The following is a 14,074-nucleotide window of genomic DNA, read 5'->3' as shown; positions in this document are numbered from 1 at the left end:
CATCAATTTTGTTGATTAGTATCAATATTGTTGTGAAATAGAGCCTCAAAAATTCTAGAACTTATAATTTACTCTTATCCGATACTTTAATTGTTTCTAATTATGTTATTAAAATAATAAATAAAGCTTATTATCAGCTAATTTTAATTACTTTATTCGATGCCATGATTTTGCACGTTTTTGAAACTTTAGAACTTATAATTAATGGGTTCGAAAATGTAATTGAAAACATTCGGTTTCTCGAAACGTCAACTTGAAAGTATCCTTATTTAATATCCGAGAAAATTTAAATTGATATTTTCAAGACGACTAAAATATTTCATCTCAAATTCTCGCATCAGACAATATTTGTTACGACACAATTTCGCTGTAAGGTAGAAAAATATCATTGTCTTCCGAAAACAAAGTTTCAGCATACAAATCTTAAAAATTAAATTGTGTCTGTAAAAGACTTTGTTTTGCCGGGATGATTTTTCCTGGATATTGAGAGAGAAATAAAAGTTTTGAATATCTTATTTTTGTGAAATTTTATCGATTTTTGCGGTTAATATTTTATTTTTTGTCATGAAAGTGGAGTAAAATAATATCCAACAATTTAAGAGCATCCACTAGGGAATTTTAAGACAAAACCCCGGAACTTCTCGGTATAAAATTCATGAAATTTAATAAAATTACGAGAAGCGTTGTCGGCAAGTTCTTCATTCTTTTGTCGCCGTCTTAATAAGATTTTTATTTGTTTTCTCTTCAAATCCCAATTACGACAGTTCTTTGATGTCATACCATCCTCTGTACTAATGTTAAGAAGCTGTAAATGAAGGAAAGAGGAGAAGGTAAAACTTCGCGCGACTACGAATGAAAATTTCAACTGCAAACATGATAATTTAAAAATTGAAGGTAAAATAAAACGTTTTTATAACCGAAGCCGGATATTTCTTTAATTTAAGCTTGAAACTGGTTGTTTGCTTTGCCGTTATATCTGGAATTCATTTTTAACGTTTGGGAATTATTAAGATTTTCAATTTTACGAAGAAAATGGAAGTTTTATTAAAAGTAAATAACTTGCCGGTGACCAGAAAATCAAATATAACCGTTGTCAAGGAAGTTAAATGGCGGGGAAAAATTGCCTGACACTCGCATTGGCGCCAATTTAAGTAATTTGAATTAATTAGAGGGGATTAAATTTTGCATTAATTTTTGGAGCGGCTCACTGGAAACTTTTTTCTTCACAGCAGGAAGCTTATCGTAGTAACTTTTATTATCCGATAATTTTTTCATAAAATCTCATCTGTGTTTCATGTATCAACGTGGCATAATCAACATCCAATTTTCTGCGTCTTACGTGCTTATCTTACCTAACAGCGAGTGACGTAAGTTCTTGTAGGAAACTTTCGTCATTCTGTTTACTTTTTACGTCCAAAAGCTTTTTACTCAAAATCCGGAAATTATGTATTAGCATCTTATGTAACTTGTTTTCTTACTGTAACCGTCACGGAAAGGTGACATTTTGTATTCGAACGAATAGGGAAAAAGTTTCCACAGAGTTTTCTACAGTTGGGAGCTTAACTAATTAGTGGTAGTTCGTTTCTCCTTAATATTACGAAAACTTTTAAAATAGTTGAGGAAAAGTTCGGAGTTCCGTAAAAATAAATTAGTTGTAATGATGTAAAATTATTGCTAAGTAGAATTTTAAATTAGGTCTATATTTTTGTTGGTTTCTTAAATTATAAAGCACACTTTTCCATTGCACAAATTTGTAAACACACTTTTCCGCTGTCACTCCTGAAAAGCTGCAACAGTGCGGCAAAATAGAGTAACTTTTACTACAACAAAGTTTATACATCAAAATATTATTTAGACAAGGTGTTTTGTTGATGATTTTTCCACCACAAAAATAAAATATATTATGGAGCAAGTAGCTTAAATTTGGTGGATGCGCCGGGTCCGTTTCTCTTAAAAAGTTTTTAGAATAGGATTTTCAGTGTTTATAAATTTAAATAAATAAGTTGACTCTAATTATTGCACATATACATTTTCAGCCCTGAATTCAATTTATACTGAGGTATTTGCCATATAAACATGGTCAGCACATTTTTGAGGTTTAACATGAATTTTAATATTTGTTTAACACTGTAGCACGAATTATTACGGAAAATTAACTTATACATAAAAATCAGGTTTATTTGAACTGAATGTTGTTGGAATAATTTGTAATTGAATTTTATGTAAACAATAATTTATTTGCAAAGTTTGTGTAGATGAACAAAAACAACAAAAAATATAGAATAAACTTTAATGTACAAATAATTTTTATTTAAATTTTTATATATCTAATTGTGGTGAAATGGTTTGATTATTCAAAGTACCTAAATCAAACGTGGCAAATTTAAAATTTTTAGATTTTAAAATTTTCATATTTATTTTTTCTTATCTTTTTCTAATTTTTTATGTTCCTAAAAGCCTAAAGTTATATTTTAATTTTAGCTTTTTTAAGTACTTGGAAAATTTGTTTCCGCCTATTTACTTTTAAACTTTTATTGTTCATTTCAAGCAGTACAAATACTCCCACACTTTAACGTCGTTCCTCGAGTAAAAATAAGTGTGTAATTTGTTTTTGACTTATTTCAACTTGTCGGGAACACAGATATCAACAGCGAAACATATTTTTCCCTCTTATTGTTGAAACAGTCGGGAAAATATGTTTATTTGCGCAAGCTTCAGATTGGAGCTGGATTAAAGCACCCATTAGAAAGTTCCAGGATTTAACTAACTAGAAATTTTATGGTTTATGAATTTATGATTAACTATGTTTGTAATTCTTACTTTTACAGCTGCTAACTCGAAAACTTCATTTAATTTTTCATGAAGTTTCTAAAGCTCCCAATCCCTTATAAATTTTCATTAAATAAAGAGCGTTTTTGTTTTAGATTCAGTATCTCCAATGTCGGCTCTCAAATATTTACTGATCGACTTTACTCATATGCAATTTTTTCAATCTCTTTCAGAAACGATTGTCTCTACGATAAAGAATCCATTTCTGCGGATTTCTTGTTTGTTTTCTTGAATGATTTAAAGACTTTTATATGGAAACGAGTAAAAAGGATCTAAAATAATTGTTTTTGGCTTTACTTGTAAAAAAGTGTTTTTAAAATTTGTTATTGGTTCCGTTTTTTTGATAAGCAATGTGTTTAAATTCCCACACATCGAGGCTTAGTAAAAATACATTAAATCCGTTGCAGTTTTGTTTGGTAATTTACCGCATGGCAGAAACTACTTAAACAGCAATGAAATAATAATGAATGCAAATCTGCTTAGCGTTTAATGTGCTCGTTACAATAACGAAAAGTGCTTTTTTGTGAGTGTATCGTGCACATAATCGCGAGAACTCACATGTAGCCGAACTGTTTGAATAAATTTATTCAAAAATTTGTAATGACATTGAATCAATTTATTAACTAACGTTTTACGTCTCTTGGATCACATTATGTTTATTGTAGAAGTCTCCTATTTAAATCTGACCGAAGCTTGGAATCGATATCTATTTTGGGCTTTGAAGCAGCGCGAAATTTATAACCTAGTCAATACATCATTTTTTTCCCACAAAGGAGGCTATAATACACTGTTTGTTGGCGTAGACCGACTTAATCTTCTAGAAAGGTTTACTCAAAAAATTTCAATAACAGAAACACGTCAGCGGGTGACTTTAATCCGAGACATTTCTTTGTAACGACTTGTGACGTATTGAATTTGGAATAAAAAGGAAAGTCCAGAGGATTTTATTTGATCAGCGACTGCAAGTTGTAATAAAAAATAAATTAATTCTTCCGACGATGGAGATTTATTTGATTTTTTTTTTCTCGAGGAGCCGGTATGAAAGGTGGAGGGCTTTAAATTTCCATTAGATTTGTTTTCGGGATATAAAAGGTTATATTTTCGGGACGCCAGGAATTAGGGGACTTGTTCGAGTAGTTCCAAAGAGCTCTCAACTAGTACAATGAATATTCAAATTCCCTTTTGTGTAGCTTTACCTACCCGAGAGCTTACACATACATTATAAATATAAATACATATTTGCATATGTACATCAATATTCTAACGTGAGCGCTTTGAAAACTCATTTAATATTTTGGCGTGTCTCTTGCGGTGTGGCTCTTAATTACGGAATATGGCGACAAAATTGAGTCTATTGAGATCTGAACTTTTTATCTCTGTATTCCCACTGGCTTTTCGGTAAGCACAAAATTACACTGTCTGCATTGTGGTTATCCATGTTCGACGAACGAACAATATCTATTGAATTTCGAAACAATGGCATTTTTAGTTCAAAATTCTACCTGACATTTCGGTGTTTGCTGAGCTACACTTTTACGATAATCCCACAACTTTTAATTAAAATTGTGCCAATTCCGACTACCCTTCAGAATTAGTTCATTTAAAAAATCATGGGAGAGACGGCTTTAGGTTTAATTACGAGTTTCTCGTTTTTTTGAAACGTGGCGGTTTTTTCCCGAAGTGGTACTTGTTAAATCACGCGACTAACGTGATATTGGAAAATGCTGCATTTAACTAACAATTTAGTCCATGGTAAACAACTTGAATATTCTGCTATCTAGGGATTACTTTGTGTTCTAATTATGTGGATAGTTGAGTAAGCGGATTAATTAAAGCACGGCTGAAAGCTGTTACCTTTTAGATGTGATTTTATAATTGAAAATAGAAAACGTTTCCGTGGGCAGAATTGTAAAACTATTTGAGTTTATTTTAAAAACTTGTGTGGCGAATAATCGCGCTGTGAACTTTTTACTTATTTTACAGACTCCATGAAACGATATTTTATCGTTCGGTGTGTTTGTACAATGAAAAGTAGTTTTTCTGGGTTTTTATTGGGTAAAGACGAAGTTGGATTCTTTTTCTGTGTTTTTACAAGTCGAGCTGATGTATTTGCTCGACGGTTTCCTTTCACAATAGACGAGGAATTGAAACAATATTGGAGATAAAAATTTGTCGGAAAAGTCGAATCTATTGGATTAACTTAATTGTTTTAAGGTAAAAATTGGTAAAACTTGTTTGAAAATGTCGGGAAACATAATAGACATGGAGTTTTTGCAGTCATAAATCTTAAACTAACTCCAGTTACATGTTGGACTAGCTTCTGGAGTCGTGCACCGTCCTCCGGAACATAGTCATTTGTCACGTCTTGTGGCGCCTTCATCAGATTCTGAGATGTCGCCTAAGGAACACTATCGCTTCTTTGTATCTGCATAAAAACCAGAGTTAGAAGCATGTCTGCGTTTTTCCTCTGTCGGGACATTGCATTGATTTTCGCGATTCGTCTTCTTGCGATTCTGGAGACATCGTCAAGATCAATTTTGACTCTTCTGATCGAGTGCTTCTCTTTCAGCTTTACCCAGCGCCTGAGACAATTCTTTTTATTATTTTAGTATTTTTTGTTTGTTCTCTTTAGATAACATGTTCATATTGTGTTTTTTTCAAAACGGGTTTGTGGACCCGGCGCATCCACCATTTTTACAACATGAAATATAAATATCCGTATTAGAAAGGAAAATAATTTGTTATCACACCAAAATAGAGTAAAACCTCTTTCCTTTCATAGAGCGCAAATTTGAAGCATGTAGGACAATGTAAACACCCAGAACGTCCAAAACTTCATGGAGTGCTCTAATTAGATCAGTATTACATTCTGTTAGTTTTCTCTTTATTATCTGTGGCTTGCTCTCAAAATCACGAATGCATCTTTGTAGATACATAGAGCAGTGAAACATTCTGATGGTTTTGATGTTTGAAATTAGATGCGAAGGACGCCTTTACCTAGACATTTAATAAAAAGCCCTGGCATTTCTGGCATGCTAATAACACAGGTCGTGTTGCAGACGCCGCCAATTAATTGAAATTCTAGCACACGACTAGCTGTGTACACATGCACAATTAGGTTTATACAACGCAGAACTTGCAGCTAAATGATGAACATACAAAAAGTATTGTGTAGACTTGGTTAGTTTCCTCCGAGTTAGAGTTAAGACGAAACTGAAGTCTTAACTAATTAGCGCTTGCGATGACTCCAGGAGACAAAGAAAAAACAGGAATATTGTGTCATGTTCCACTGGTTGAAATATCATCAAAACGGTGATTTCAGTTCCACAGAGAATTTTAATGAACTGGCCTTGCATGTTTGTCCATTACGTGAATAACACAAAGGCGTTTTTTGCATATTCCATCAAACTTTGTTTAAAATTCCTGAAGCGTGTGTTTAAGCTAATATCTGCTTGTTACCTCCAATAGAACTTCAATCCCAGAAATTATCGACTTGATTCAAGACAAGCTGCAATTATTGCAATTTAATTAATTACAGTTAGTTTGAAACTTGGTGCGAGTAACTTATCTCAATTTAGTTCTTTTCCAGATGTTAGTTACAGCGGTCAGGTTGAACTTCCATCTGAAAATGTGAATTGCCCGGAGGAGCTTTAATAATAAATTTGACAATCGCTGCAGGATTGGAATTATTGAGCAACCTGGAACAAAAAGCAAACGGGCGAACGGCATTAAAATTTCAAAAACTACACATATCTCTAGGTTTAACACAACCCAATCAACAGTCATTTCGAACTAAACTTCATTGACAAACAGTCATAATCTAATTTTGTTTCATCTCGTCTGAATTTCCTGCATTATCTTTGAATGTTAATTCTTTTATGTTTCGAACAAAGCAATATTTCAGATAATCGTTGTTCCAATTCCTGTTAATTTGCAGGTGCATTTTTTAGCATAACTGACGCGTAAACTGAATTGGCAAGGGATAAAATTGGAACGAACATGTGAAAGTAAATTGGAACTATTCTGAATACACGGCTGAGTGGAAATTTTAATATTAGTCAGAATATTTTTTGGATTGTTTGGCGCTTATCCTTATCCCTTGGCGTCAGTTTTAATTAAAAACGTAGTAGTTATGAGTAAAATTAGTACGTTTGCCTCCATAAAACTTCACGGAAAAACATAAAAGACTAATATTCTGTTTACGAGGCAACAAATTTAATAAAATATCCCGTCAATAACACCACGCGTCTTGTGACGTGAAATAGAAAAATATGAATTTATTCTACTTTGTAATATGTGGTTTATTAAATTCGGCGCTTTCACCATTTTTCACAATATTTTGGGTGTTTTGTGTTCGCTTAAATCTGTAATCTGCCTTGTAAAATTTGTTTTACTTCCATTACCTTTGTTCATCTCAGTATGAATTTTTAACATCGCTCAGATTTTTTGCACCGTCCAGTGAAGTCCGCTTCTGAAAAAACAATCTCCAGTGACGTCCGCTTCCGAAAAAACAATCCATTTTTAAAATCTAACTCTCGCAACATTACATGAAATTTCCTGTTGATCTCTCTTGTGCAAAACTGCCAGTTAAATTTTTAATGGACCATTTGCCCTCAACGGAATTATCCTCAAAAGGTAGGCATTACGTACTCAATACGTTCTTGAAAACCCATAAAACTTCCTATTGTTGAATAATTTATTACGCCATCTCTGCAACCACTCAATTCGTTAAAATTCCCTGTTCGAAATTAATGCGAAAATCTCGGTGCCTTCTTCTTGTCCATTTTAACTGATCCTTTGGGATGAAAATGGGATTCTCGGTTTCATTATTAACCCGTTCCTTGTTGGTATTCAAAATATTTGATCGGTGGGAGAAGGACATGGAGATAATGAATTGGTTTACGGTTGTTTAAAATTGTTTGATGAGTTAAAAGGGGCCGGAAATAAGTAGAGTGACCGATTTCGGTTTTAATTAAGTTCGCAAATTTCGTGAGTGTTGGAACGTTTCGAATTGGTTTAAATGCGAACACTGCATTAACTATATCGAGATTATTACTTCTATTAATTTATTGGGAAAATCGGTGGTTGCTGCAATTTAACCGAGGCGAAATTTGCTTTATCTCTTTCATAATTGAAATGCAAAATGGGTTTATAGTAATGGGAAGTAATAATAGAATTTTATAGAAATAAAGTGACGTGGGTGTTATTTTCGTGACATGTTTTCGCCATCATTATCTTTAATTACATTGTTAGTATAAAAACCAAACGTTAGATACCATCTCACGGAAGCCTTCAGATATATTTATATTTTTATGATGTAATATTTGCATGGAAGGCTTTATTTTCTTCGCATGGGACGTGGTATCGTATTACCTTGCAAATCCAATTTTCTATCCGACGCCCTAGGAAAACTTTTAAAAATGCATGTACCGAAATTGAGGATTTCATATATAAAATCTATTTGTAAAACATACACCGATTTCCATGTCAAAATAAAGCTGAGATTACCATGTTAGTTGACTCGTTTGACCACTGTTTCTCTTTATTAAAATATCAAAGCGCCGTTTCGAAGGGCGAGGTTTCATCCATATCATTAATTTATGGAAAGCTAGCTTTCATACTCCTGAAACTGAAACAAATTGTCCGTTTCTAAAGCTCGTCTTTGTTTTCAATGACATCTACAATAAAATCTCGACAGCGTCGTTCAGGCAAAGTTAGATAAATGGTTGAACTTTTGAGAGGTATGCAAAACAATTAAATTAAGCTAAAATACCCACCTTTACAATTTGTCAGACTTACGATAAAACCTCCACTTTTGGTTAAAACAGATCGTTTGAAATGAAGGATTGTATTCTTGTTATCGATGGAAATTCATTACAAACGCGAGAACGGGTCTAAAGTAATTTGTTTGTCATTCTGGTTGTGATAACAATAAGATTTCACAGCACTAGAATAAATGGCTACAAATAGAAATGGGCTGTCTTAAAATGAAATTGGCTAGAAAATACGAGCGGTTTGTGTAATATATTATCCATAAAGGTTGCTTTAGTTTTATCTGTTGGGAAGCCGAAACACTGTTTGTTCATTTGGAAAACGGTAATATCTCGGATTCTGTTGTTCTCTGGCTAGGCGGCTTTAACGATTTTGTATACTCGTTTCAATATCAACAAACCACGGTTTCTTATGTCTGCGTCTTTATATTTATTCATGAATTTTTTTAATCAAACTTAAATTGAAATTTTAGTTCTATGATCGAGAACTAGACAAACTGTCCGTGGCGTAAAAAAAATGTTCTAAAATTAACATTGTGCCTTAGGCATCGCCGCTTATCCGCTCTTGTCCTTTTCCAAATCCATTTAATTTCTCTCTCCGTTCTTTTAAAAATTAACGGGCCGAAAAAACCTCTTTCGCCTCTCACAAACACCTGAATTCGGATCAAATGAAAATTCTCTTTCTCACGTTCATCCCGTCAACTACGAATTTAAGCTCACTTTCGCACGAAAGCTCTTCGCAAATCTGCTATAGGTATACTTGAAATTTAAGTTGGTATTAAATATATTCTGTGAGATCTACACGTGTATTTGCTTTAAACTAAAGAAAATAGGGGACAAAGTTGTGAAATCTGGGATTTTATTTTGAAGAGTTCACAGTTTGTAAACTTTGAGTGGTTTTTATGGAGGTGCAGTAAAATTGGGTCTAAAATGTATGCATATATGCAGTGCAATTTGTTTCAAGTTTAGTACATTTTTATGAAAACCAAACTTCAAAGGATTACTTTAGTTCCATTTTAGGTAACAGTTCTTGTATTGCCATAAGGATGTATTTCGGGATTAAATATTTGAGACCACACGTTTTTTAAGATAAGACACGGAGACTTCTTGTTATAAAATAGTGTTTTTTTAATTAGCGCCATTTTCTCAGACCATGTAGAAAATTAATTACATTCTTGAGTTTAAGACGGTGAGCCTAAAAATTATGAAGCACTTTACCCTGGGGGAGCTTTCTAAAATAAGTATACAAATATTTGTAAGATAAAATGTAGAACATGCTTCCTTTTTGTTTGCATTCCTGTTTTATTGTTTAAGCTGTAATTTAAAGAGTTTTCGCCGCCAAAGGAACATTCCACGAATTTTATAAATATGTAAAAACTCACTTCCCTATTGTTGAAACCACCAGTTTCCGTTTACACTAATTTTCTTAATCCGTCATCTTGTAGCAAACCTGTTCTAATGAAGAGTCGCTAATGAGTGAAGTTTCATACCCAAATTTTCATCATTAGATGGGAAACTTCCCGAAAATCTCACAACGTTATAATTCAAGAGCTAAAGTTTCCCTGTTATTGATGTCAGCTAATTCAAATCAAACAAAGCGTTATTTAGCGAAATGGAAACAAATTCAGAATTTACCACCTAACATAGGATCCCGAAATTTATCCTAAAAATATTTGTGGCGGAGCCAACGAAACGTTTGTTGAAAGTAAATTCCGTGCCTGTTGTTTCTTCGCAAAATAACAGTGTTCTCGAACCAACTTTCCGTTTTCAGAGATTTCAAAATCACAACAAACTTTATGATCGATGTGATGTCAGTTTTTTGTGGCAGTCTGTTTTTTATTCCCGAAAAATATTTTCAATCGGAAACAAGATTACGATCGTTTGCTCCAGTTTATTGCTTCATATTTTTAAAAGAACACACACTCGCGATGTAAACTCCTTTAAATATTTATTCACCAGTACTTTCCATCGCAAACAATTTCAGAGAAAGTTTCCAGAGTTGAAATTGGCCAAATCAAAAAAAGTGAACGTAACGTGGATTGTTAGTGATAAAAATAGGCGGAAAACGTAACTTCTCGTCGATAAATATTTATTTGAGGAGGTTAATAAATTTCTTTAAATATCGGGCTTTTGTTTTTACAAAAGAAAAAAGATGTTTCGCTGAAACTCTATTTTAGTATTGGTTCGTTTATTATTCTGTTTACTCGGATTCTAATTTCTCGAATTAAAATTCACGGATCGCTGATACTATAATGCATAGGAAAAAATCGATGGCGTGTACAAAAGCCGGCAAAAAGCTTGTCAGGTAGATTAACTTCGTTTTCAACGCTGCGGTGCCTCATTTGAATTAACAAGGAATAACAAACTTTTACTTGCAAACAAACACAGTTTCCATTTCATTCGGTTTTTCAAATGGCCTGAAGGGATTTGATATTTAATTTCTGCACGAAATATGCGAGCTGAAAGGTGCAATGCGACGAGATTGGTAAAAATCACAAATAATTTATTCATATGAACAATATTTGTGGAATTCAGAAGAATTCCATTTGAAAGCAATTTACCTTTGTGTAACTGCTTCTATTGTGTGCAGCCTTTACAAATAATTTTGTTCTAAAATGGGCGTCAAGCAATTAGAGCAATGTTTATTTCGACATGTCTATACGTCATTTTTCCTGCAGAGAATTTACCGATTTACAAAGGCTCAATTTCAGAAATCAGCAGAATTTGAAAGAGATAAGTTAATTATCTGTAATAGATACATGTTCATTTTGATTAATAGATGACTCCACAAGCAACTGACATGTTTAAAAATGTCATTATTGTATAACTCGCTCTGCTGAATGACCAATCATAAAGTCGTAATTTAAATTTGGCGCCTACAAAAAAATTTCTGCAGAAAAAAATAAACTTTAGTCTAACAATACTCCGTGATCAAATAAAAGTCTAATTAATGTATAAAATTGAGTACGGAAAACTGATAAACCTGAAGGCAAAAAAGAAAAGGCAAAATAAAGTAGAGAGAATCAATAAAATCAAAGAAGGATAAAAAGAAATGAGAAAATTGCGCTAATCAAGCAGTTTGTTTTCATAAAAATAGATTATGCAAATGCTCTAGACAGATAAACCCCCCGAGACTCTATCTCCACTTTTCAATTTTTGCAGACAGTGCCGTGTTAAGCGCGCTGTTTTCATGCCCTAAAAACCAATTTTCCCTCCTTATGATACAGAATGATATAAAACGTTCTTATCATTATCGCGGTGATTGATGCTTTGGTTATTCAGGTTAAAGTAAGCATAGTCTTCGTATTTTCAATCTAAAATTGTACCCTTTCAAGAGTGCAAAGCAAACTAATCTTTTACTTTAATCTTCCCAGCTCATCACATTAAATAAAAAGTCCGATGCATCTACTCAACGCTTTTGAATAAAAGTTCTTTTAATTCCACTATCAATCAAATTTTATTACCTCTCAAGCTCCTTTTGTCTTTACCTGACAGCGATCGATTCTTGTGGAAAAGGCTTCAACAACAAGTTGAGATTAAAACACTTGAAAACTTATTATGAAATTCCTCAATGACGTCTAAATTGTGCGCAACGACGTTTTCATTGTGAATTGGAATCAATAACAAATTGTCTTTCTTTGCAGATGATGCAGTCGAATCCGATGTTGAGATCTCTCAGTTCGGACTCTTCGCAAAAACGGGATTGGAAGCAAAGACTCAGTTTGAGGGATAATCGACGGAGGGATCCGGTAAGAGGACTCCACTTTCACATACTCGATTGAACAAACAATAATGTTCGAATTATCTCTAAAGAGCAATTCAAAATTCACACACAAAGAAGTTTTTCGATGAAAACGGAGAGTCTCGATTTAAGTTTAAAAAGGGCTGTTGCATGGAGATGCTACTTGTATTTACATAGACGAACGGAGCGAATTTATAGACTTGCAAATTTGCACAAGAAGTGGAAGAATGTGAGACGATTCTTCGAACTGAAGCTTAACTCGTAAACAAGTCATATTTATTTTTACATTTTTATTAGTTAAATGATGGAAAATCTAGATGATTAAGAGTGACACGTTTTTAAACATGCTGTAGTAATGCGAGCAAACATATCTCGGTTACAAACATCCGTAATCGGGTATTTATGAAACGAAAAATAATAAACACTCCTTCTTTTGATGTGTTAACGCATTAAGACAACCTCAAAGCTATTATTTTTAAATTAGCAACACTGCTTGCTTTTACGTGGAAATTCTGTGCATTATTCAATTTAAAGATTAGATCTAAAGCATATCTCGACTTGAATTTATCTCCATGTTTTGCTGCTGCATCTCAGAATGTTTGTTTAGCAGATTCACATTACACCGGCATAATAAAACTTCTTAAGGCGTTTGAAGCATATAAAGTGACTCGTTATCGAATAATCTGAGAAGTGCCTACGTTCTCATATTTAACGAGGTTATAGATATGTTAACAGAATGGTTTTTATTGATTTCAAGTTAAAATATGACTCTAAACTGCCAAGTCCTTTGTAACTTATTTTTATTTTTTTAGGATAAAATATTACCAGACACGAAAACATACCATTGATTTTTAACTGGCGAATTCAGCAGAAAATGTCTAACATATATTACAATAATGGCGCCAGGTTAAACATCATTTTTTAGCCCGCTCCGGACTTTTTATGGTGGTTGCTTCCACAGAATCCCAGAATCGCATTTGCGGGAATTTAATTCGTGTGTACTGAAATTAAGCGATTCGGTTCAATCTGTTATAATATTCAGATTCGTAAATTACTACAAATTAGTTAATTACTCAAACTTCAAACTTTGCATGCTATTAACAAACTGTTTAGTGGTTGATATTCGTGGAAATTAATGTCACGAATTCATTTAATGTGGAGAAGCGAAGTGCAATTCTGCTATTTTCAGTACGTGCCGGGGAACTTATTTTGAGGGGTATTTAGGTTTGCCACAAATTTCAAATTGGTTAAATTGGTTAATTACTCATGGCCGTTAATTCCAGACATTGTGTGCTAACCAGCCGATATTTGGGAGTGTCAATCTAAATTATCGCGTGGATAATTTTCACTTACAATTTAGATTTAATGCGTTTCGGTGGATATTTTTTCCGTTCTTCTAATTTTTTTAAACACGAACAAGCAGACTCTTTTGAATCAGAAATCAGCTGAAAAAAAGTCAAATTTGCAAGCTATAACAATTCATTTATTCATAATGAAATTATCTGTTTTAACCTGAGAAGATTTGAATCAAATTTCCAGATTCGGAGAACGTAAAAGAGAGTCGAACACTTTAAAATCGAAAAAAGGTGAATATCTTTGTCTACAAAGTTTTTAGAAGTTACAATCTCGAAATCATAGTAATTATTTAATTCCTAAATTCGCAGATTTTCAGTTTCTTGGGTTTTTAAGCTTTGAGATTTTAGATTCTAGGGTAATATCTTGAGTTCCGTTT

The 14,074-nt window shown here is 33.1% G+C and overlaps 1 protein-coding gene across 1 annotated transcript in view; it reads left to right on the top strand.

Annotated features, from left to right (window-relative positions):
* The window catches only part of LOC148174821 (adenylate cyclase type 6), an 84,313-nt gene that overhangs the window by 22,465 nt on the left and 47,774 nt on the right, over window positions 1-14,074 (top strand). The window contains exon 3 of the mRNA XM_088035765.1: window positions 12,245-12,349. Coding sequence (XP_087891891.1) covers window positions 12,245-12,349 — 105 coding nt within the window. The remainder of the gene's footprint in view (window positions 1-12,244; window positions 12,350-14,074) is intronic.

Source organism: Gnatocerus cornutus, chromosome 5 (assembly GCF_029298725.1).
Source record: "Gnatocerus cornutus isolate USDA-ARS CGAHR chromosome 5, icGnaCorn1.1, whole genome shotgun sequence".
Taxonomy (NCBI): Eukaryota; Metazoa; Arthropoda; class Insecta; order Coleoptera; family Tenebrionidae; genus Gnatocerus; species Gnatocerus cornutus.
This window is presented reverse-complemented; position numbering and strand designations above follow the sequence as displayed.